This window comes from Drosophila persimilis, unplaced genomic scaffold, assembly GCF_003286085.1.
Source record: "Drosophila persimilis strain 14011-0111.01,24,50 unplaced genomic scaffold, DperRS2 tig00000715-arrow-arrow-pilon, whole genome shotgun sequence".
NCBI classification, from domain to species: Eukaryota; Metazoa; Arthropoda; class Insecta; order Diptera; family Drosophilidae; genus Drosophila; species Drosophila persimilis.
Genome location: NW_020825343.1, coordinates 1,298,666 through 1,323,561, shown reverse-complemented (window position 1 = coordinate 1,323,561; position 24,896 = coordinate 1,298,666). Strand labels below are relative to the sequence as shown.

The following is a 24,896-nucleotide window of genomic DNA, read 5'->3' as shown; positions in this document are numbered from 1 at the left end:
ACGATCGATCGCCCGATCGGTTTGTAGTGAGTGGAGAACTACCAGGTCGGAACTGCTGTCTCTCTGTCAGTTCCGATTTGTCGATGGTCGCAGAGAGACATGAGCGGTGACTATGAAAGCGACTATATTATGCGTACTCGGTAGGACACCACTTTTTATACTATACGTATAGATATATCCATATATATAAGTATATATAAGATACGACTACGCAAGCACCTAATAAGACCACAATCGGTTAATTCCAGGAAACTACGCGATAAGCAACCCCTCTGGGACTCTTTCCAGGATCCCCCGGCCAAGAAGACGAGCGGCTCCGATGCTGACTGGAAGAAGTTGCAGTTTTTTCTCAAGCTCTTCAAGCTGCTCGTTTTCCTCATAGTCTTCGCCGTCGTTCTGGCCACAAGTGTGGCAGCCAAGCTGCTTTATCTTTATATGGCTGGCAATACCAGTGGCAGCGGAAGCAGCGGTACCAAGGTGCAAGTGTGCAGTAAATACCGTGAGTCAAGGGCCTAACCCTCCATTCTGTATTCAGTATTCTGTAATTGATGACGGAACTTTCTCTTTATCCAAAGTTCTGCTGCCCGGCGCGGTGGTGGTGGCTATGCCCAACAAGCTGGAACAAATCGCGTGGGTGTGGGCTCTGATCTTTGCCTTCGCTGCCCCCGAAGTCTTCACCTTCCTGCGCGCCCTCCGCATCTGCATGTTCAAGCGCGAGCATCGACCCAGCGGACTGGAAGTGGCTCTGGTGAGTGTTAGGAAAGGACCGGGGCATGGTCTAACCCGCACGGATGGTGATTGATAAGCTCCCTCTACTCTCTCTGTTCTCTGTTCCCTGCTCCTTGCTGTGGGCTGTAATCAGGTCACCCTCTTTGAACTGCTGCACGTCGTTGGGCTGGCGTTGCTCACCTTCACCGTGCTGCCAGCATTGGACCTGACGCGTGGAGCGATGCTGGGGTGCTGTGTCTGCTTTGTGCCCGCCCTGCTCAGTGAGTCACAGCAATCTTATCTTGGGGGCTTGGGGCCGACAACAATTAAATTGATTGCCACTGGCTGCCTGCTCCCGCACTTCAGATCTGCTGACGGGAACCCGTATCCACTGGAAGTCGGTGGACAGTCTGGTCTTGGCCCTCTCCATTCTGGCCGTAATGGCGCAGGGCAGTGTCTTCCTGCTCTGGCCGTCGATGAGCTCTCAGCTGGAGGTGCAGCTTTTGGCCATTCCCCTACTGTTGGTCTCATTCCGCTGGTGGGAGAACTTTGCCAACACCCACGAGGCCATCGGTGAGTGCCGCTCCCTCCCTCCGACTCTCCACCAATGATTCTCGCACTTTTATCATCCATCAGCCTACATCATTCGCACCATCCGCTGTACCCGCTCCCGCTACCACACGTACCTCTACCTGGCACCGCTCAAAATCGTGGTGTTCGCCACAACTGCCTTCCTCCTGCACGGTCACAGCTTCGTGGAGTACTTCAGTCTGTTCTCGGACGCCTGGCGGACCCATCTCATAACCCTGGTGGTGAGTGCAGACCACCGAATCCTGATGCTCATTAGAGTAGAGCGCGAGTCAACTTTGATGCATTTCCACTTCCTTTTGCACTTGCAGCAGAGCAGCGGGAGCAGCGGCAGCAGGAGCGACGAACTCGATGCGCTACACTTAACAGAATCCTACGCCGCCTCATCGCAGGCGAACGGCAGCAGCTCGTTTATCGGGACAGAAGCAAGGGCACAGTCACAGTATACGATGCAATCCAATCCGAATGCGGTGGTGTATGCCCTGATGGTGCAGGTGGCTGCCGCGTATCTGTGCCATGTTTTCGGCAAGTTTGCCTGCAAAATCAAGATCCAGGAGCTCAGCTATGCCCTGCCCCTCATCCTGGCCACGCCAGTGACCGTTGCACTGGCCACCCTCCTCGCCTACCTTCGGGCGGCAGATCCCTGCTCCCTGCATGGACTCATGCCGGACTACCTCACGCTGCAGGCACTGGCCGGAAGTCTGGAAGAACTGGGAAAGAGCTGTATGGACTACGTTCTGTGGCTGTGGCCGCTGTGGTGGCTGGCCCAAGTGTGGACGTGCCTGCACATCTGGCAGCCACGCAACGACAAGAATGCCCAGACAGAGAAGCTCTTCGTTTGTCCGTGGTATTGCGGCTTGCTGGTGGATCAGTGCGGCATGATGAACCGAAGGATTGTGGACTGGAGCGAGGAGTATCTGGCCATCAAAGTGGGTATGGGTATGGCTGCTATGCTGTTAATTGTGTCTCGTCGCCAATCAAATTGCGCCCGAGGAATGGGGTGTATATGAATAATTATAATCAGGCGGCATCAATCATAGCGCCAAGCTTTCACGAGTTTTCCCCACTGACTGCCATGTGTGGAAAGGAGATGCCTTTCCCACCCCGTCCTCCTCCTCCCCCCCCACGCCACATCTATCTATTTCGAGGACTTTTTGACTATTCTGGTACATTTAGACGGACTGGCACTACTCATCAGGAGGAGATGTTCGCTTTGCACTTCAAATGTCGGGCAATGTAATTAAGTTAAATGACGGGGAAACTGTAAAGTTCAGGAAATGTTTGCGTTTGCTGGGCTTCCCTCTGCGCCCTGCCCCTTCATGCGATGCGTGCGTGTGTGTGGAAGGGGATTTTCGGTGGGTGTTTCAGTGGGTGTAAACTTAATTAAAAGTGCTTCAGTTCGGTTGTATGTTTTCAGGCCTCATCTCCCGAAAAAGGGCCAGCATAAAGACATTAAAGTAATTAAAATCAGGGCACAAGAGTTGAGAGTTTTGAGGGCATAAATTAGAATGCCAGCGAATTATGTGCATTCGTAATGTGGCTCTGTCATTAGGGACAGCACACGAGATGGCTCCGACAACCTCTCCTCTAATGAGGTGAATGGGAGTGGGGGAAGGCATCAAAGCTCACTAACAATTTCCATGCTCTCTTTAACGCCCCACAATACCGCATTTGATGGCCAAAACCACTTGATATCAACTGCAATCGTTCAGAGCTTAAACTAAACCCTACCACCTCCATCTCTCTCTCTCTCTCTCTCTCTCTCTCTCTCTCTTTCTCTCTGTTTGTCGACCCACCAGAGCGACCTAACCACACCCAGGGAGTCGGTGATGGCCCTGGCATCAGAATTGAATGCGAGCAGGGACATTCTGGAGGAGGACAAGATACCGCAACTGATTGTTTGTGCAACAATGTGGCACGAGACGGAGGAGGAGATGATGGAGTTCCTCAAATCAATTGTCCGCCTGGATGAGGATCAATGCGCACGCCGCATGGCAAAGACGCATCTAAACGGCGGCAAGGCGGACGATGAATACTACGAGCTGGAAAGTATGTAAATGTGTCAAGAGCAGCAGCAGCAACACCAGGACCAGCACAAAATCCCTCCAGTTACCAGATGCTCCAGATGGGGATGCCATCGTCGGTAGTTCTCCGCTGTCCCGCATTTGCATGCATATATTAAATGTGTCAAAGTGGAAATTTATGCAGGTTGCAGTTGGAATAAGTCGTATTCGGGTGCTCTGTGTGCAGCCCTATTTATAGCATTTGGCGACTTCATTTCCGCGCTTGCCAAAATGGCATTAAGCCAAAGCGAATGGCATTTGCAAGTGTCTCCGACAACTTTACGATCTGTCTAATTCCGCCTCCTACTCTTATTCTTATTCTTATTCTTATTCTTTTTTTCTTTTTCTCCCTTCCGTCTATTTCCTTAGCAAACATTTTCTTTGACGACGCCTTTGTGCTGGACCCACGTCAGTGCCAGAACAAACGGAACCCGCCAGTCAACGAGTACGTGAAAACGCTCACCCGGACTATAGACAAGGCCGCCTTTGAGGTGTACGGAGTGAACATCCGGCTGAAGCCGCCCCTCAAAATAGAGACCCCGTATGGGGGCCGCCTGGTGTGGACACTACCGGGGCGTACCAAGATGGTGGCCCACCTCAAGAATAAGGACAAGATCCGACACAAGAAGCGCTGGTCGCAGGTTATGTATATGTACTACCTGTTGGGGTACCGCATCATGGAGACGGAGCAGCTCTCGCCCCGGCGCAAGGCGGTGATAGCGGAGAACACCTTCATATTGGCATTGGACGGAGACATTGACTTCCAGCCGCGAGCCGTGCAGCTGCTCATCGACCGCATGAAGGCGGTGGACGAGCTGGGCGCCGCCTGTGGGCGCATCCACCCAGTGGGCAGGGGTCCGATGGTGTGGTACCAGCGCTTCGAGTACGCCATCGGCCACTGGCTGCAGAAGGCCACGGAGCACGTGATTGGCTGTGTGCTGTGCAGTCCTGGCTGCTTCAGCCTATTCCGGGCGAGTGCTCTCATGGAGAACAGCGTGATGAAGCGCTACACGATGGTCACATCGGAGCCCATGAAGATGGTGCAGTACGATCAGGGGGAGGACCGCTGGCTCTGCACGCTCCTGCTGAAGGCCGGCTCCCGGGTCGAGTACTGCGCCGCCTCCGATGCCTACACCCACTCCCCGGAGGGCTTCAACGAGTTCTACAACCAGCGGCGTCGCTGGGTGCCTTCCACGATAGCCAACATCTTCGACATCCTGGCCGACGCGGACACAGTGGTCAAGAAGAACAACTCGATATCCACGATGTACGTGTGGTACCAGGGCATGCTCATGATTGGCACTGTCCTTGGGCCCGGCACAATCTTCCTGATGATGGTGGGTGCTCTGGTGGCAGTCTTTACCATCAACATTTGGACCGCCTTCCTGTGGAACTTCTTTCCCATCCTGTTCTTTATTCTTTCGTGCGTGTACCTGAAGCAGAAGTTCCAGCTGCTGATTGCCTTCGTGATCAGTGCGATCTACTGCCTGGTCATGATGGCCGTCCTGATTGGAATCATCGTCCAGATGATGGAGGATGGGCCTTTGGCTCCTGCTTCGCTCTTCTTCCTCCTGGTGGCAGTGCAGATCACAATTGCAGGTACGAGTATGGCACGATTGACAAAATACTTAAAGACAGCGTTTACATCTGTACTTATTCCCATCTATTTAAGGGTTAATGCATCCCCAGGAGTTCTGGGCGCTGCTCTGCGGCGTCATATATTACATCACAATACCTTCAATGTACATGCTGCTCATGATTTTCTCGGTCTTCAACATGAACGATGTCTCTTGGGGCACTCGAGAGGCACCTGTACTCAAGGACGATGACAAGGACTCGCCCGGTGATCAAGAGCCCCATTTGCCGGGCTGGCTGAACGATCCTCTGCTGATTAACTCGGAGCTCGGGGAAATATCTCTCATGGAGCAGAGATTCTGGAAGGATGTGATCAAGCAATACCTAAAGCCCCTGGAGCTGAGCCGAGAGCAGAAGCAGTCCATGGCCGACGGCCTGCGAGAGCTGAGGAACATGATCGCCTTTGCCTTCGTGATGGTGAACGCCATCTTCGTGCTGATCGTGTTCCTGCTGCAGCTGAAGAAGGAGTTCCTTCACTTAAAGTGGCCCATCGACCCCACGGACTTTGTGTCCTTCGACCGGGACAACCTACAGGTTGGCATCTACCGCCAGTACAAGGAGCTGGACCCCATTGGCCTCTGCTTCGTGATATTCTTTGGCCTGATTCTGATCATCCAGTTTATCGCCATGTTCTTCCACCGCTTTGCCACCATGTCCCAGCTGCTGGCCACCACTCAAGTGGACTGGTTTCGTTCCGGGGGGCAGTTCACGGACGCGGATGCCGCCCTGGAGCTGAAGGGGAGTGCTGTCAATATAGCCAGGCGCCTGCAGCGGCCCAAGCGGTTGTTCGACGATGATGAGGACGAGCATCACTATGACGAGCTCCTGATCGACAACGATGGGGAGCACAGGGAGAGCATGGTGCGACGCCAGACTATCTTCCGGCTGCACGAGACCCGCAACAAGCAGCAGAGCGACTACAGCAATCTGGTGTTCAACTTTGAGCGTCGCTTCTTCGGAGAAGACGACCTGAACCTCAAGAACCTAGCTCTCAATCGGAAATCCGTGAAGCTTCTCCAAGAGCGTCGTTCCGCGGCCAAGTTCAATGCAGCTGCCACGCCGGGGGGCACACCAACCCCCAAGACGGGCACACGCCCCCCGCTCATGGCCAAGAAGGTGAGCTTCAGTAACCGGAATAGCATGCAGCTTTACGATAATGGCGGCTACGAGCAAACCGAGTTCTAGATTGGAACATACTGCACACAAGTATTACCCAGAGAATCTTCCAACTGTACTATTTACTATCTACTATATACAACACATGTATCTTTATCCTACATATACTAACTATATCTCTATGTACTTCATGTCCCTTAACGTCTTGGTGGCATAAAAATATAATTAATTGCATTTAACTCGAGTGGCAAAAGCAGCCAAGTTCACATCCTCTTCCCCCTTGTACTTAGAGAGCTGAAGACGTCTCATTAGCATAATTACCAGATGCACCATAGTGGGTGGAGTGGGTTGGAGTGGGGTGGGGTGGAGAGGGGGTGCCCTTCATTCATCAATGTCGGAGCCAACGCTTAGAGCTAAGTGCTCCTCGTGGTGGCGATGCGATGCGATGCGCTTTTTGCTCGTGGCAAAGTCCGCTCCGCTCCGTTTCGTTACAAAATGCAAATCAAAGTGTGATTAGCTCGGATTTGATGAAGTTTCTGCAGCAATGCACAAGTTTTCCTTTTCCCGTTTCCCCGTTTCCCACTTTCCTTCAACTTCCTTCCACCCTAACGGTGTGGTGTGGTGTGGGCGTGTGTGCCGGGGCGTGGGCGTGGGAGTGGGCGTGGCAAGGTGTCGGCGTAAGTGTTTTGTAAGTGAATTTTTCAGTGCCTCGGCAAAAAGAAAACCAGTTGACAGGCGGGGAGCGGACCCTTCCAAGGACTGCAAGGACAGGCAGGACTTACTTTGGAAATGCGCATATATTAAAAGAAGGAGAGGCAAGGAGGAGGAAGCAGGAGCTGCAAGAAGGACGAACTTATGGCCGCAGGATGTGGATTGTCTTTGGTTTCCCCAAGTGCTTTAGCTGAAGCTTGAAAGGGGTGGCTAGACGAGGCGGAGTAGTGGCCATCATGTAAGAACAGGGCTAACTAATGAATTCAGCTGGTCAAATGGGAGGGCACGGCACCCAGTGAATATCGATTAGACAGTAGAAGAGTTATGGAAATGGACAACTTTGTTGGCTTATCCTTTCTCTCTGGCCATAAAGAAGAGTGGTCCCGGTATCAATTAATTGGGAAACTCTTTGACGATGCCCAGCCCAAAGCTCATTCAGGCAGATGAAACAATAACCAACAAAAACCAGCCATTTGCATGCCATGGCCAAAAGTGCAAACAATTTCAGACTTGAATGCGTTTTTCCCCTTTGTGCTGCGCGAGGGAAAAACCACAGTCCGGAATTCAGAATCCGCACAAGAACTGCAAGGCATTAGCAAATTTATGACAATTTTCAATTGCCAGCCAGCCAGCCAGCCAGCCAGCTAGCGGGCAACCAGCCTTAGCCGAAGGGAAGAAGCTCTGAAGAAACCGAAAACTTTGACAACTATTTTTGCCGCTGGCCTACTTGGCGTATGCGTAATGTAGCTTCTTCTGCTTGTTCGTTCGCTGCTCTGCTGCTGCACAAGTTGTGGCCACGAGGCATATAAATTTCGCATTCATAGAGTGCCACTGCTCGGGCCGACCTGGCCGTAAAGCGAAACAAAGCGCCACGGAAACTGGAAAGCCCGACCCATAAACAACAGCAAAATTCGATTGAAAAACTTGTGCCAGTTTCAGTTGCAGCTTTCAAAGGGGGCGACGGAGAGACGGGGAGAGAGGCTGAGAGGGCATAGCCGGAGCCGGAGCCGGAGCCAATGCCTGGGAACATAATTTTGCACTTATCTGACCCCGGGCAGACCACCCAGCTGCAGTGGAAGTCCCGGCCCAGCACCACCTTCCCGGGGGCCTTTTGCCATTTGCTTTTGTATTTTATGGCTTTTCTATGCATTGCAATTGCAATCGAGGACAATACACACGACACGACAGGACAGAACAGGACAGGACAGGATGAGCACAGTAAAAAGGAGAAGAGTGGAGAAGAGAAGGGAAGAGAGGGGAAGGGATGGGTGCAACTATGATCGGGCCACCACTGAGCTGCAACAAAGCGGCAACAAAAGTTTTTAATGTCATTTAATTATGAAAATAGTTCCGTGTCCGGGTGTCAGTTGCGTCCTGGTCTGGCCTGCCAGCAGCAGTTTTTTGTCACGGCCAGAAATTATGTCATTAGGGTAGAAACATTTCCGTGCTGTAAAGCTTACTCTTTGCAGGGCAGGGCAGGGCATCTGTTAGTCGATGCTCTGACTCAGTTGGAGGAGCTGCTGGTTGCTTTGTGAAAATAATTAAATGAAAGGCTGCAGGACATTTGAGCACAATATGCACTGATTATGCGCCCTGTCCCTGTCCCAGTCCCTGTCCCCGTCGCTGTCCCGCATCCACCGCCTGTCACTAGCCTCGTAGTTCCCCTTCCCGGGAACTGCTCATTCAAATAAACAAGTTCGTGTTTCAGCAGTTAATTAATATTTCCCATGCTGTCTGGTATTTATAATGATTTTTCGTCAGCTGCTGCAATTATAGTTGAGTGGCAGGTGATTTCCATGACAATGTTTGATGTGCAATTCAGTGTTCAACAATGCCAAATGAAGCGTCAAGTGATTATCTAGTTGAGGAGAGCCCTGGGAGCGCTGATACAAAAAATCGTCCTACTTCCAATTAAAAATTGATTTTCGCTGCCATCCAGCGATGCAAACACTGAACATTCAGATATGAGCTTCTTCGCGCCACTGCCCCACTTGATAAGGCCCCAGTTCTCTCCCCCCTCCGATTTTGGCATGGTCAAACGATTCACATTATCTTTGTGGAATACCGACGGAGAGACAAGGAGACAGAGAAAGAGAGAGAGAGAGGGAGTGAGCTTCTCTGATTGATAACACTTTAAGAGAGAGAGAAAGAGAGAGCGAGATGCGGAGAGCGGGAATCCATAGGAGATACGAGGGTAGGAGAGCCGGAGTGGGAGTGGAAGTGAGGGCGAGCTGTTGTATAATCGCAATCGCAATGAACACTTACAATTACACATGTTTGCGGCCTACTATCAGGAGCGGGCGACAGGCCACAAGCGACAAGCCAGTAGCAACGCCAGCAGCAGTCCGGCAGTACAATTTCGACTAGCCTCCATTCAGTAGAACTTGTCCGGCTTTGCGGTGCGGTTCCGTTCGAGCGCGTTTCGTCTTGTTTCAATCTGTGATATACCCAACATAGTCCCCACTGACTATATCCTGCAGAATCCCATCCCAGAGGTCTCACTTCACTGCCAAAAATGCTGCGCAACAGCTTCAGTGTGGCACATGCCCTGCGCAACAGCTTCTCCAGCAATGTCTGGCGTGCCGCCAGCTCCCATGGACCCCGGCAGCCAGTGAGTCTGATTTATATAACCGAAAAGATCTACGACTGAAACCGAGTTTAAAAGTTACCGATAATGCAAAGTCCGTCTTAGAACTTATTATATTTTCTATATTTTTTTTAAATTTATTTATGAGTGCAAATGAACCTTTGACTGCTGATCCACACTCGCGGCTTTATCAGTGCTTTGTGTTCGGATGAAGCGGTTCAAACCTGTGGGAACCCAGTGATATATGTACCCTTGTCTGGGTGATCTGCTTATAGAGATTACCACACCCGTAGTGCACATAGCCGGCAGACTTCGGCTCTAAGTCTCTTGGACTTTGCCAGCGACAAAGAACATCGCCAGGGCGGGGCACGAACCTGTGCAGTATCTGCGAGTACGAGTGTATATGAATATGAATGTATTCAATTTTACTCGCACATATACACGTTTTTTTTTACGAGTATTAAGAAATCGCCAGCTTGTTGACCGATAAGCAGTGATTAAAGTTGATTCCAATGGGGGGGAAAATTACAGCGGCAGTCCCGAGGCATGAAGTCTGGGCGTGAACCTCTTGTTTGGGTCCGGTCCGGGGTCTCGGTCTCCTATGCCTTTACCCCCAAGGAGAGTCCCAGTCGGAGTGGGGCCCCTTTCCTGTCTAGTGCTTTGTTTTGATTACGTAAGCTACTTATTAGCAGCTGCTGCTAAGGGGGGAGTACTCGTGCCGCTTTCGTTAGTTCCATTGGAAAATTTTGCCCTCGCACTTAAATCTAATCAGAGGCGAATCAAAACAACAAACCCCCAGCCCATTGGTACATATAAAGAGTTCTCTTTATGGTCTTTACGACCGACCAACAACAGCTTGAAAGGGTTCTCTCGTTGTCGGGGCTAACCCAAGCCATAAACTGGGCCAAAATGGGCCATCAAAAATCGGAGCCGGAGCTAATTGAATGGCCATCGATCGGGGACGGGGTCGGTGTCGGTGTGGGGGTCGGTATCGGGGTCGGGTTCTGAGCTATGGGCTGTAAATCATTTACAGTTTCGGTTTGATTTTCCAAAACATGCAAAACAGGCATCGTCGCCACAGGAAAGGAGAGCAGCGAAGAGCAGAGGAGAGGAGACGCAAGAAGGGGGTAAAGATTGTCCCGACAAGCTGATAAAATGTTGTCACAGCATGACAGCTGCCTGACCAGATTCGGACTTGGATTCGGATGGGTTCAGGGGTCAGGCAAATGGAAGAACGTGTTCAAATAAATTCTAAAAGTGTAAATATTGTATTTCCACAGAATGAGCGGGGCAGGGAGAGGGGCTGTGGCTATGGCAGTGGCAGTGGCAGTGGCAGGGGATAACTTTACAATAAACTCAAAACCCCTTTCAAATATGCAGCAACATTTGTGCTGCTCTTGCCCCCAGGCAAGGACTCGACTCGACTCTACTCTACTCGGTGGTTTCCTCTCTGCCTGCCACACATTTGCATATGTCCGACATCAGGCCCAGCCTTTGACACTCGAAACGATTTGCCTAGGTCAGGGTCGTTCGTATACCCTTCACCACACTGCCACACTTCCACAGTGCCACACTGCCCGGCTGCCAGCCTGCCCCACCATTGAGTCGCTTCATTTTGACACGTGTTGGCAGTTATGGCGCCTTCGGTCCCGACTCCCTGTGCGTGTACTGGGCACATCATAAAAAAGAGCAACAGCAGCGGACCAGAGGAACATGGCACAGAGGGAAGAAAAACCCGAAAAACACAGCACAAGAGGCAGCCAGCGACAGGCGACAAAGTGTCCAGGGAAGGGGTAGATTTGGATTCGGTTGAGTCCGAGTGGAAGTGGAAGTTGAAGCTAACAAGATGTGGGGACTATGTTCCAGAATGCTCGCATTAATTGCTCGATAATTAGAATTCGAATTCGAATTCCATCATCCATCCCATTTGACAGGCAGCAGACACTCGATAAGAGCCCCATATACCTACATACTCGTATGTATTACTCCGGGGTAAAACTTGACCTTCGACTAATTGCATTTGGTATCACGCATATGCCATGAGTGCCGTGCCGCCGCCGCCGCCGGCCAGACACAATATTATTGTGTTTGGTGTGTGTCAGACAGGGCCCATGCTCGTAAAACATTTGGCTGATTCTGATTCTGTTTCTGTTTCTGATTCGTTTTGTTTTTTTTCTTGCTGCGGAGGAGGTCTTTGCTTTGCGATACTCGGACTCGCACTCGCACTCATACTCATACTGATAAAAAAAAAAGGTAAAGCGTGCCTTCGCGATAACAGGCTGTAAATGGCCAAACAATTGACTAGAGCAAACAAACAAAACAGAACAGAACATAATAGAACAGAGCAGCTTTACGGTCCTGCACCTGTCACCACTCATCGCAGCAATTTCATCGCGATTGTCAGTCAGTCATTCAGAATCAGAGTCAGAGGGGGGGCGGGATGTAACAAAATCGCAGTATTTACGCTTCGATTTTGAGCTGATTTTTCCGACATAATTGACACGAAAGCGACGACGACGACGAGTTATGTGAATAGTCAAAGCTGATTTGATGTTATTGCGTCTGAAGGGCAATCAGAATGGAACAGACCACACTGAAAAAACGGGACCTGAAAAAGCGGTTTGATTGATTGATTGACTGACTGATGGACGAGTCAGCTGAAAGATGATAGGTAATGATGGCCTGATGTTCGGACAGAGAGAGACACAAATTTGTGCACACTTACCATTTTCTTCCGCCTACGTAATCTTATCACTTCACTCTGTTTATCTCAGACCGACGAATGCTGTTTCTGGCAATTATTTTTATGGGTAATTTAATCCGATTACCCTCCAAATGGCTGTTCAGTAAGGAAAACACAATCCTTGACCTCCGCCTTTGGTGGCATAGTTCCAAAGATTTTGATTGGATGCGCTTCCCGGAAGCCTTTGCGGCGAGGCAGGTTCCGAGGTTCCGATTCCCGGAAGTGCAAATGCCCATCAAATGCCAGTGGTAAACACTTGAATTTATGTGTCCTTAAAGTCCGGCCAGATAATCGCTATAATTAGAGCTCTGGTGGAGTTATGCAATTCAATTATGCATAATTTCCATTTGATTATCCATTCGGGGAAGCGCAGCAGCAAACTGACTTTTTGACCACGCGCCGCTGGCTAAAAAAGCAATTAACACACATAATAATTAGAAATTCGAATAGGTAGAGAGGGGACCCTGCACTTCCCCTACGAGCACTCGTTTTATAGGGGTCTCTCCCGTTTTACAGTCGTAGTTTTGCTGATTATAAACTGATTGAACACGTTCGAGGGGGCGCGGGGGTGCTGTTCCCATTAATTGGATTGCCATTTATTTCGACTTATTGTTTTTATGGCCAGCGCCGGTGCTGTCGTAATTTACGACCTTACTCGTGTATTTGTCGCTGATTGTCAGCGATAGGACAGAGGACAGAGCGTTGCGCTCTTGGCCTGGAACCCAGAGTCGCAGAGACCCAGAGTCGCAGAGTCTCAGAGTCCCAGAAAAAGGTGCTAATAATTCACGATCTTTGCAGCTGGTGTCCCCCGACAGACGCCTGGAGATGGCCCATCCCACGTTCACGGAGCGCAGCCAGCTGAAGTACGCCCGCCGCCTGGTGGTCAAGCTGGGCAGCGCGGTCATCACTCGGGAGGATAACCACGGCCTGGCCCTGGGCCGACTGGCCTCCATTGTAGAGCAGGTGAGTGTGGAGCGGAGACTTCTGATCCCCGTATTACCTGCACCGTCTATGTTCCCCCTTGCAGGTGGCCGAGTGCCATTTGGAGGGCCGCGAGGTGATGATGGTCACGAGTGGAGCGGTGGCCTTTGGCAAGCAGAAGCTCGCCCAGGAGCTGCTCATGTCGCTGTCAATGCGCGAGACTCTCAACCCGAAGGACAGCAAGGAGGTGAGCACACTAATCAGCCGCGGAGACACTAATCCACTCAGTCTTCGCCCATCCCTACCACAAAAATAGTTCGATGGCGCCACCCTGGAACCGCGTGCAGCGGCTGCGGTGGGTCAATCGGGCTTGATGTCCCTCTACGATGCAATGTTTGCCCAGTACGGCGTCAAGATTGCACAGGTACGTGGCCACAGATCCGATCCCCGTGATTAGGGTACTGGGATTACCGCGAGCTGTTGTTTCTGGTTGTTTCTGGTTGCAGGTGCTGGTGACCAAGCCGGACTTCTACAACGAGGAGACGCGCAACAATCTGTTCTGCACACTCTCCGAATTAATTAGCCTGAATATTGTGCCCATCATAAATACGAACGACGCCGTGTCGCCGCCGATGTTCATACGTGACGATGAGCCTGCGGGAGGAGCGAGGCGGGTGAGTGGGGTGGGATGGGATGGGATGTCCTCTATCTGCCACCAGACACGTGACAAAGTCCATGTGTATCGTAGGGAATTCCCATTAAGGACAACGATAGCTTGTCGGCCATGCTGGCCGCCGAGGTGCAGGCGGATCTGCTAATCCTCATGTCGGACGTTGATGGCATTTACAACAAGCCCCCCTGGGAGGATGGCGCCAAGCTGATGCACACCTACAACAGCAACGACAGCAGCAGCATCGAGTTCGGCAAGAAGTCGAAGGTGAGTCCAGATCCGTCCTAACTAAATTATCTGGTCTCGAAATCCGCCCGCAACTCTCTCTCTCTCTCTCTTTGCGTCAGGTGGGAACTGGCGGCATGGACTCGAAGGTGAAGGCAGCCACTTGGGCACTGGATCGTGGCGTCAGCGTGGTCATCTGCAACGGCATGCAGGAGAAGGCAATCAAGACCATCATTGGCGGCAGGAAGGTGGGCACCTTCTTCACGGAGGCCACCGAGAACACCAATACTGTGTCCGTTGAGGTGATGGCCGAGAACGGTAAGTGAGTCCTCGACTCAATCCGGCTTATGGCCATGACAACGGGGGTTGAACAATGATGTGGCTAGACAATGGATAAGGACAAGGACAAGGGCTTTACGAGGAGAAGAGTACGAGTACTAGCAAAAGACGGAATCTCCGGCTGTAATTAGCGGTTTTGCCCGTCCACCCATCCGACCACATTGATTGCCAATCAACTAGAGTAAGGCTTTAAGCGGGTTCCAGTTAAGTCCATCGGTTGGCTGGAAACTTTCAAGCATCGCTTTAACAGCGAATGAGAAGTGGCTGGGGCCCGGGCTAATGGCCATTAGGGCTTACACCCTCAGACGGCCAAACAAGCCGAGACAGTCAGAGGAGAGAGCGGGTGCGAGAAAAGTGGGTCAGGAAGGTGCCTGGCTTAACCACGGAGGGGGGGGGATGTTGCTGCTATTTTTAGTTGGGTAAAATGTAATTTAATTGTTATTAGGGCTAGCTGCCGCAGTTGGCCAAAAGTGGCTGTTAATTAGACAGCTGCAACTTGTTACGGCTGTTGCTAATTTCGCCTCTAATCCCTTCTGCCACAGCTCGCACCGGAAGCCGTCAGATGCAGGCCCTGACGCCCGCCCAGAGAGCCAGCGCCGTCAACACGCTGGCCGATCTGCTGGTGAGCCGGGAGAAGTTCATCCTGGAGGCCAATGCCAAGGATCTGGCCGAGGCCCAGAAGAACGGCCTGGCCAAGCCGCTGCTCTCGCGACTCTCCCTCAACTCGGCCAAGCTGAAGAACCTGGCCATTGGCCTCAAGCAAATCGCCGAGGACAGCCACAAGGTAAGCCGAACTTAATTACTGCCCGTCCTTGCACCCACTTTGTGGGGCAGGGACAGGTCAAAGAGCAAAGAGCGAGAGCTGGGAGCATAGAGCATAGAGCAAAGGCGCACAGAGCTCTGCTGACCCCTCGAAAAGTTCGAGCAAATTGCATTTGTTGCGATGTCGAAAAATCAGCCAGAAATTGAGTTAGCAGCTCCTGCGAACTGGATTTGTCTCCCCTGGCAAAATGGCCATTTCATGGACTGCAACAAAGGGCGAGAGCCCGAGCCGGAGCCCGAGCACGAGCACTCCGCCAGGGAGTGCTCCCAGAGCCATATGCAGTTTTCAGTTTGTGCAGTTGGTGTAGTTGGAGCAGTTTTGCAGCGCTTTAGCAACATTATGAAATCTCTAAGCAATTTTACACTTCAACAAAAATTGACACCCCGGACGAGACGACTGAAGGAAGCTAAAGGAGGTTCGACGGGGGACGAGCTGCATGCTCTGGAGCCGGATACACCCTTGGCCGTGCCCTGGGAGTGTGCAGGGCCCTGGAAGCTAAGCAAGTGAAAGATAAAAGACAGTTTCCTTGTATGCCCCCCCCACCGTTGGGTGGCTTGCCAGTGACATTAGCCCGATGCCATTCCCAGACAGAGTTGATCGAATATCGCTGGGGAAAGGATGAATGGGGGGCGGGGGGCGTTCGACCCGGGCCAGGGCTTGGGCTGAGCCACCGCCCTCTCAGCCAACCGTTTTATTGGATGTGATTGTGCGGAAACGCAAAAAGTTTTCCTCTGTCTTTTTTTTTGCTCCAGCAAAACTTTTTCCATTGAGAATGGTAACGGGGCGGGGTGGCGGGAGGGCAGAATGGCAGGATGGGGCAGGACATGAGTTTATTGTAAAAATAGCAGGCGAAATTATGACACAAAATGGCGGCAGCGTGAAAAATCATAAAAAAGTGAACCCGCCCCAAACACACTCGTACTCGTAGTCGCATGCCCGCATGAGGAGCCTGCTGGCTGGGCATACAGAAAATCCATAACGCACTCAATAAATGTCGCTCGGATGCCGCGGAAAGTGTTTCTGTCCGCCCGCCCGTTCCCCCCACATTGACCGAAATGCGGCGGACATTGTTTGGCCTCTGGGCCGAGCCGAGCCCCTGAACCTCGTTCGAAATTTGAGTGTATGACGGAATCAGGCAGGGCAGGGCAGGGTCAAGGGTAGGCAAGGCCGACACTGCTTCAGATTTCAATTACCCAGACTACTTACAGTTCGTATAAAAAGTTTTATTGCAAAATAAGTACTGAACGAAAAAAGGTCCAACATAAATGTAGGGCAGAATGGTGCGGGCGGTGCTGACAGTATTGGTACGGAATTCGGCCTACCATCGGGATTCCCCCTGTCCCAAGGGTCTGAACGCTTTTCGAAATCATCAAACAACTTCTAATAACACAACGAAAAATTCTTCAATTTCCTCCTTTTGCCCATCATAAAGTTCTCTGTTTCTTACACATTTCTTGGGCTATAATAAACTTGTCCAAACCTCTACTTCCCCAAGAAGTAAGAACACTCAACTCCACTACAGCCTGTCCTGTCCAGTCCAGCCCAGCCCAGCCCAGCCCAGCCATGACTTATCCAATTGTCCTTTGCAAATATAATTTAAAGTTTTGCGTCCTACAATGCCAAAGTCAATAATAATGACCATATAACCAAATTTACTCAGCGCCCAAGTTGAGTTTAATGGTTAAACACGGTGAGCGGAGCAGCAATAGCAGGGTAGGATGGAGGTCTGTAAGGAGGTCTTGGTCGGAGGTCCATTCTATGCAAACAATGCCAGTCCACTGCTGTCGGGAGCAACCCATACCCGAACCCAGACACGGACTCGGACAGGGACCCAAACCCGGACCGGACCATACCAGAGCAGACCAGAGCAGACCAGGCCAGGCCAGACCAGCCCATTCCGCAATCTCTTTATGTTATCTGCAGCCAATTTTCTAGAGATTTCTCATGGCAGGAGAAGGGACCTGGAGTGAAAGGACCTCCCGAGGGCGGGGGCGTTGGACAGCAGGCCATTAAAAATAAATAAAGATTACGACGCGATGAGCGTCTTGATTTATGTAACGCCTCAAAATGGACGCCGGGGAATCCAAATGCGGCGAATCCACAGAATCTAGGGGGGTGGATGGGAGACTCGGACCCGGACCGCTGGGAGTGTCGCATAAGAATCGAGTTATTTTATGACCAGCGGTCTCACATGGCGTATACGTTATGCGATTTATGCTGAATTGCCGATTGGCCCTGCCTTTGCCTTTTCACTTCCCTTTCCTTTCTCTCATCCCGTATCGCTGTCATTCCAGAATGTGGGTCGCGTCCTGCGCCGCACCCGCCTGGCCGAAGGACTGGAACTGAAGCAGGTCACCGTTCCCATTGGCGTCCTCCTGGTAATCTTCGAATCGCGTCCTGACTCGCTTCCCCAAGTCGCCGCCCTGGCCATGGCCTCCGGCAACGGGCTGCTGCTCAAGGGCGGCAAGGAGGCGGCCCACAGCAACAGGGCGCTCATGGACCTGGTCACGGAGGCACTGGTCACAGTCGGAGCCGAGCATGCCGTCTCCTTGGTCTCCACGCGCGAGGAGATTAGCGATCTGCTGTCAATGGAGAAGCACATTGATCTGATTATTCCACGCGGCTCCTCTGAGCTAGTGCGCAGCATCCAGCAGCAGTCGGTGCACATCCCCGTCCTGGGCCATGCGGAGGGTGTCTGCCACGTGTACATCGACCGGGATGCGGACCTGCAGAAGGCCCTGCACATCGCCCGCGACGCCAAGTGTGACTATCCAGCCGGTAAGCCCATCCAGCTGTTCAACTGGTGCACATTTTAACCTATTTTATCTGCAATCAGCCTGCAATGCAATGGAAACCCTGCTCATACACGAGGATCTGATGAGTGGCGACATCTTCGGTGATGTCTGCAACATGCTGAAGCGCGAGGGTGTCAAAATCAATGCCGGCCCCCGTCTAAACCAGCAGCTGACCTTCGGCCCGCCCGCGGCCAAGAGCCTGCGGCACGAGTACGGCGCCCTCGAGTGCTGCATCGAGATTGTGCCCAGCCTGGAGGAGGCCATTAATCACATCCATACATTCGGCAGCGGCCACACCGATGTCATTGTAACGGAAAACGGTAACGAAACGCTCGACAAATTGAAAATTAATTTCTATTGCTTGCAATCGAAGCAGAAAAATCGTTTTGTCCCCCGCTCCCTTTTTGCCATTTTTATTCCAATTTGATTTGTGTTTCGGGGTAATGAGAATTTTCAAATGCTGGTTGGCGGCTGGGGGATCGAGCTTCCATAATGGTTATTGCTGCAGATGAGTGGGTTTTGGAGGAGAATGGGAAAGCTGAATAGGGGAACCTTTAAATATGAGATTTATATGCGACAAGGCAGGTGGCCCCTAACCGTCGCCTGTAATTCAATGGGCCAGCCATTCACAATGGGACATGGCATGAGGTGTGAGTACAATATTCAACTTTAATTCAATTAGGAGCTGAGGGAATCCCACCCTCACAATAAGAAAGTTCCCATTTTGATCAAAATTTCTGCAGGAGTAGAGGGTTTCCGTGGTGAGAAGGGGAGGGGGGCCCTTCAGCAAGAGCGAATTCTGTAATTACATTTGCAGTTCGTCAGTCAAGCCCTTAGCCAAAAAAACAACCACTTGCAAATGAAACCCAAACCCAAGTCCTAATTCAAGTTACGTAATCTTTTGCATGCGAACTTTTGCATGCACGCCATGCAACATCATCACCATCCCCATCACCCCCACCATGCACCATACCTCGCTTTTGCTTTGCTTGCCACAACAAATTTAAATCATTTGGGAAATTAATTTTATTCAACACTTTCCCTCTCGTGTTTGAATTTCCACATTTCTACACATTTCTACACATTTCCACAATTTCTATTGCAATTTCTACTATTTGCATTTTCCACTGTAGATGCCGCGGCCAAGCAATTCCTCGGAAGCGTGGACAGCGCCTGTGTGTTCCACAATGCCAGCTCCCGGTTCGCGGACGGCTTCCGCTTCGGCCTTGGCGCCGAGGTGGGCATCTCCACGGCCCGCATCCATGCCCGCGGCCCCGTGGGCGTTGAGGGGCTGCTGACCACCAAGTGGATACTGAATGGCCAGGATCATGCAGCGGCGGACTTTGCAGAGGGCGGCGAGCGCACGTGGCTGCACGAGAGCATGCCCCTGGACAACTAGGACTCACCAATCTAATCTAAATTGTATATAGTTTTAAGTGCTCGGATTCGTGTTCAAAAGAAGAATGTTACGTACGAATCCTCATGATTTCGGGAGTGCATTTTGAGTGAAGGGTAATTACTTGACGGCGCCTTGGTGTTGCAGTTGCAGTTGCAGGTGCGGGTGCGGGTGCGGGTGCTTGTGCGGGTGTTCACGGAGTTGAGACATGTCCCCGTTTTCCGCTTTCCGCTTTCCCTGATGACAGCTGCCGTCGTGGCCACATGGGAGAAATTAATTTGAGTGAAAAATATTTGCCCAGACAACTTGTGTAATTAATAAAGTAAAGGATGTGGCCGGCTTGCCCTGTGGGGCGGGCTGGTGCCGGGGGTAGTTAAAACTGTCAGCCCTTGTCTTGGGCTCCGAAAGTTTTCCCAGCGAAAGTTCATCCGTACTCCGCCCTTCACACCGCACCTTAGATGGCACCTCCTTCGAGGAGGAGAGGGAATGGGAATGGGAACGGAAAGGAAAATGAAAATAAAATAAACCGAAAAGTAGTCGTACCCAAGAATTCCGCTTAAAGTTTCAATCTTCTGCAAGCATCACTGGTGGTAGAGCCATAGCCATCCAAATATACGTGTATTCGTATGGCAAATCATAAATTAGCCAAAAGAAACGTGAACTGCAGCTCCTCCTCTCCACTTGGTATGCAACCGCGTGGCAGGTATTTTAATTTTTATGTGCACTGGGGCAAGTTTCCCGTGTCCCGTGTCCCGTTTCCCGTTTCTCGTTTCCCCCAGGTGCAGCTCAGCTTTCGCTCTTTGCCTCAAGTTTCTGCTGCTGCATTACGCTCGTTGAAAGGTTAGAGGTGGAGCCCTAGCTGCGGAGCGTCCTGTCAACGCGCCAAACTTTTTTTTTCTTCTTTTCTGGCATTACCCACTTGCATCCTAACTTCTATCCCAAATTGAAGACGGGGTCAGCTACTGCCTTCAGCCGTCTGCCGTCCGCCAGGGAGGATTCAGAATAGGTAGCGCCAGATACGATGCTCTCCTTTGAAGTGCTCGAGCGACCCGCTTTATTTATCTACTGCCCGCTCCCCGGGGCAACTGCAACTCGTTCTTACCGACATATAGCGTGTACAGGGCAGGGCAGGGCAGGGCAGGGCAGGGCAGAGTAGGGCGAGCATAATTTTTACCTCTTTCAACTCCTCGACGCGCGTACAGACAATGATACGTGAAAGTTTCCCGTACCTGATCCGTGCGGAAAGCACGTAGTTTTCCGTAGTTGCGAAGCACTTGAGCAACTTAACTGGTGAGAAGTTTACCCATTTATGGGCAGCGACTAGCGACTGCAAACGAGAATCGGAATGGGTCCTCGCCGTCTCTCTCCCATCAGCAGCAGCACTGCAGTCCTCGATTGGGGCCCACTTAATTAGAATAGCAGGCATTAATCTTGTGGCTAATACCACGTTAAGATCGAGCGATATCAGAAGACAGGCGAGAAATTGCCATGGGCCAAATGCAGACATCGCTCTGGGTTCCGTTCCGTTCAGTTCCTCAGCTCTGCTCTGCTCTGCTCTGATCTGCACTGCTCTGCTCTGCTCTTGCCCCTGCTCTGGGCACATATTTTTGCGAAGCAAATTTCATTTTGTTTTATATAGATTCAATGAAATCCACACGACGCCGCGCCGTCAACATTTTCTATCATGTGTAAATGCTTTGGCTGCATTTTTGGGCGACAACTTTGGGGCCACAACCATCTAGGGACTGAGTGGGACCGAGACCGCGCCCGAGCCCGAGAGCATCGAGATGTATTCTCTTCTTCATTGGCACAATTTTCCCATGCAGTGCCGTCAAAACTGAATCTGAGGGAAAATGCCTGCATTGTTCTTGTAGCTGTTGCCTTTTTTTCGTGTTTTTGTTGTTCTTTTTTCTTGTGTAGTTTCGCGTGGGTTTATTTATATAAAAACTTAAAAATATAACAACAACAGATGACTATACAAGTCCTGGCGCATATTTCCCTCTTCTGTGTGCTGCGCTGCCCGTGCCCGCCGTTCTATGTGGAAGTCCGAGGCGGTGCTGGTGCTGGTGCTGGCAAACGCAGCCGACATAATTTAGCGAAAATGAAAAGAAACTAAATGATGAATGATTTTGACGAGTGGAGACAAATGGATACTCTAAAAGAAAGTGCGATGTGAGCACTGATCCATTGGCTAATGCATTTGAGAGGCGATACAAGCCACTATCTCTGGAAAAAGCTCATCCCTTAAGCATTTTTCAAGCTGAAGTACTGCCATCTCTAGCCCAAGCATGCTATCTCGCTTTGCCCTTCTCTGGGAGAGCGCAGCTTCGCTGAGGGTCTGGCCAGCACAATTATAAGCGATCAACAAGAATGAAAGGAGAAATTCCTCTGTGTGTTGTCCTGGCACAATAGGATAAACACAACGATATGTTATAGTCCCGTCAATTGCCCATCAAACGGTGCCAGAAAATCGGAATACCCCGGATGACCAACACTCGCGTAAAATCGAAATGATGTGTATCCGTGCCGCCCCCCACATCCCCGCGCTTTGAATGCCTGATCCCCTACAAGCGTAGCATATCGCGAAATTCATCAACATGTTACTAGATGAACAATTGTTCAAGATGACAGGGACAGGGACAGGGACTGGGACTGCGACTGGGACTGGGGACAGAACTTATTTAAATACCGATGTCTGGTCGCAGAACGAATCACTCTGATTGCTGTCGCTGTTGGATTTACACGTCGTGAGTGCCGCCCTGTCGTGGGATATAGGATAAGCCCCACACAACCTGCATATATTCAGGATATTATAGCTCTGTCAGTGCTTCCTGCTTCCTCCTTTTAGTGCTACCCGAACCGTACCGTACCGTACCGAACTAAATCAAAATGTGTGACGAAGAAGCATCAGCCCTGGTGGTCGACAATGGCTCCGGTATGTGCAAGGCCGGATTCGCTGGAGACGATGCCCCCCGTGCCGTCTTCCCCTCGATCGTGGGCCGCCCCAGGCATCAGGGTGTGATGGTGGGCATGGGCCAGAAGGACTGCTACGTCGGCGACGAGGCCCAGTCCAAGAGAGGTATCCTCTCCCTGAAGTACCCCATCGAGCACGGCATCATCACCAACTGGGACGACATGGAGAAGGTCTGGCATCACACCTTCTACAACGAGCTGCGTGTGGCCCCAGAAGAGCACCCCGTCCTGCTGACTGAGGCCCCCCTCAACCCCAAGGCAAACCGCGAGAAGATGACCCAGATTATGTTTGAGACATTCAACTCCCCAGCCATGTACGTCGCCATCCAGGCAGTGCTCTCCCTGTACGCCTCCGGCCGTACCACCGGTATCGTTTTGGATTCCGGTGATGGTGTCTCGCACACCGTCCCCATCTATGAAGGCTATGCCCTGCCCCATGCCATCCTCCGTCTCGATCTGGCTGGTCGCGACTTGACCGACTACCTGATGAAGATCCTCACCGAGCGCGGCTACTCGTTCACCACCACCGCTGAGCGTGAGATCGTTCGCGACATCAAGGAGAAGCTGTGCTACGTCGCCCTGGACTTCGAGCAGGAGATGGCCACGGCGGCTGCCTCCACTTCGCTGGAGAAGTCCTACGAGCTGCCCGATGGCCAGGTCATCACCATCGGCAACGAGCGCTTCCGCACCCCAGAGGCCCTCTTCCAGCCCTCGTTCCTGGGAATGGAGTCGTGCGGCATCCACGAGACCGTCTACCAGTCCATCATGAAGTGCGACGTGGACATCCGCAAGGATCTGTATGCCAACAACGTGCTGTCCGGTGGTACCACCATGTATCCAGGTTGGGACTCACTTTGCCTTCGAGCCCTGTCAATTTTGGATATTGCTTAATCGCCTTTCGTTCCTATTCAGGTATCGCTGATCGTATGCAAAAGGAGATCACCGCTCTGGCTCCCTCAACCATCAAGATCAAGATCATTGCCCCACCAGAGCGCAAGTACTCCGTATGGATCGGTGGCTCCATCCTGGCCTCGCTGTCCACCTTCCAGCAGATGTGGATCTCGAAGCAGGAGTACGACGAGTCCGGCCCCGGAATCGTTCACCGCAAGTGCTTCTAAGCACTCCCACCTCCGCCGCCGCCGCCGCTGCCCAGACAACGGGGCAGCCCCAAAACCCATCCAATATCTCTTCGGGTTTTTGTGTCTGGTATTTGTCTCTTGCATAAGACATTTATGTGCCTAGGCACTGGGGTCGGGGCTAGCCAGAAGGCAATTCGATGAAAAAGTATCTTTAAAATTACATTTAGTTGATGAAGAAGTTTTAAACATAGAGAGAAATGAGAACAGAGAAATACCACAAAGAAAACAAGCAAACACGAGCAGGCCGTTGCCTATATTTTTTTTTTTTTTTTTTGATTCGCCTCGGAATTTTTTTATTTGCTTTTAAGTTCGGGAGCTGTAGAAAGAATCAAGAAAAGTGCCATCCGAATCGGTTGTATATCGACAATAAAAACCAATAACCTACATGAATCGAATCGAAGGAATCATTGGGAGGGGTGGGGGGGCTAAACTTTTCTAATTAGGCCTCGGACTGGACCAAGTGTCAATCAGTCCAAGGAAAACTTTTGCTGCTGGACAGCTGGGATGTCAATATGCGAGTCCAGCATCCACTTTTCCAGCTTTGCTCGCCTGTCACATTTTCTCTGTCTATATGACTTCTGTTCCTCCACTTGCTGGGGTCCAGGCACAGCTCAAGAGATGAACTCAGGGGGAAGAGTTTAGAGATTCAACTGCTGCAAGAACTTTCCACCAGCTGTCCTTCCCCCCGCCCCATATAAAATGCTTACACTCGTATGCACACAGACACCTGACAGCTTTTGGGCGGAAAGTTTTGCAGATTGTCGGCAATCTATGCATAAACTAGGTGCCAAAAGCTGAGGCCTAATTAGTCAAGAGCCAGTGGCTGGCTGGCGACAAGCGTTTGACTCTCAGTTTATGGGGTAATTCTTACAAAGTCTCCATAAACACTGGCAGTCGCCTAATAGCTTAAACTGCTAGGCAGCTCAGGCATTCCTGGGATGGCAGGGACTATTGGGATATCCTTTCAAAATCGAAAACCTATACATATACCAAACAATAGGGTTACACTGCACATCCTGACCTCTCGTAATTACACTTTTAGTCAGAATTTGCCTGCATTGTTAGCAATGCTCCATTAGAAACGATCCCGACCTCCGGGGCAGTCCAAGTGCGGTTCATTATCTGCCACAGAAATTACTCGGAGGGTCAGCAATTGGCAGACAACTTAATGTTTGTCTCCCCATCTGGACTCGAATGGGAATGGGTTGGGGATGGAATGGCGATGGGGATGGGGATGGGAGGCCGGGCAATCGTCACTCAATCAATCAGTGGACACAACGGTCGAAGAGTTGAAATTGCCCACAAAGGAAGGGCCCACTGAAATGAGGGTATGATATGATGAGTGTGAGTTTTAAAGCGGGGGAAACATCCATACATCGAACGGAACGAAAAACGGAAATTATGGGTATCAGAGTGGAGGTATCAACTATTCGAATACCACACCCACGGGCGGGCATTGCATCG

General features: G+C 51.3%; 3 protein-coding genes across 4 annotated transcripts; all 3 read left to right on the top strand.

Moving 5' to 3' along the window:
- The first annotated feature begins 99 nt into the window (after positions 1 to 99).
- On the top strand, positions 100 to 6,337 carry LOC6602191 (chitin synthase chs-2). Of its 2 annotated transcripts, XM_002027195.2 has the most exons (10): positions 100 to 140; positions 249 to 499; positions 576 to 748; positions 863 to 989; positions 1,075 to 1,281; positions 1,345 to 1,520; positions 1,608 to 2,225; positions 3,096 to 3,345; positions 3,729 to 4,958; positions 5,032 to 6,337. In XM_002027195.2, the coding sequence occupies exons 1-10, from the start codon at positions 100 to 102 to the stop codon at positions 6,177 to 6,179; spliced, it is 4,221 nt and encodes a 1,406-aa protein (XP_002027231.1). In that variant the 3' UTR covers positions 6,180 to 6,337. The 2 variants fall into 2 exon arrangements, with proteins under 2 accessions (XP_002027231.1, XP_026848035.1); XM_026992234.1 differs by lacking the exons at positions 100 to 140; positions 249 to 499; positions 576 to 748; ... (1 more) ...; positions 1,075 to 1,281; positions 1,345 to 1,520 and having other exon boundaries at positions 2,190 to 2,229.
- Positions 6,338 to 9,206: 2,869 nt separating this feature from the next.
- On the top strand, positions 9,207 to 19,423 carry LOC6602190 (delta-1-pyrroline-5-carboxylate synthase). The gene is made up of 11 exons (XM_026992235.1): positions 9,207 to 9,432; positions 12,950 to 13,114; positions 13,179 to 13,319; positions 13,389 to 13,496; positions 13,579 to 13,746; positions 13,821 to 14,009; positions 14,090 to 14,285; positions 14,849 to 15,090; positions 17,424 to 17,907; positions 17,966 to 18,244; positions 19,058 to 19,423. The coding sequence occupies exons 1-11, from the start codon at positions 9,337 to 9,339 to the stop codon at positions 19,321 to 19,323; spliced, it is 2,334 nt and encodes a 777-aa protein (XP_026848036.1). The 5' UTR covers positions 9,207 to 9,336; the 3' UTR covers positions 19,324 to 19,423.
- A 2,575-nt stretch (positions 19,424 to 21,998) lies between these two features.
- LOC6602189 (actin, larval muscle) lies at positions 21,999 to 23,822 on the top strand. The gene is made up of 3 exons (XM_026992238.1): positions 21,999 to 22,067; positions 22,169 to 23,134; positions 23,206 to 23,822. Exons 2-3 carry the CDS (start codon positions 22,210 to 22,212, stop codon positions 23,409 to 23,411), a joined length of 1,131 nt encoding a protein of 376 aa, XP_026848039.1. The 5' UTR covers positions 21,999 to 22,067; positions 22,169 to 22,209; the 3' UTR covers positions 23,412 to 23,822.
- The last annotated feature ends 1,074 nt before the right edge of the window (positions 23,823 to 24,896 follow it).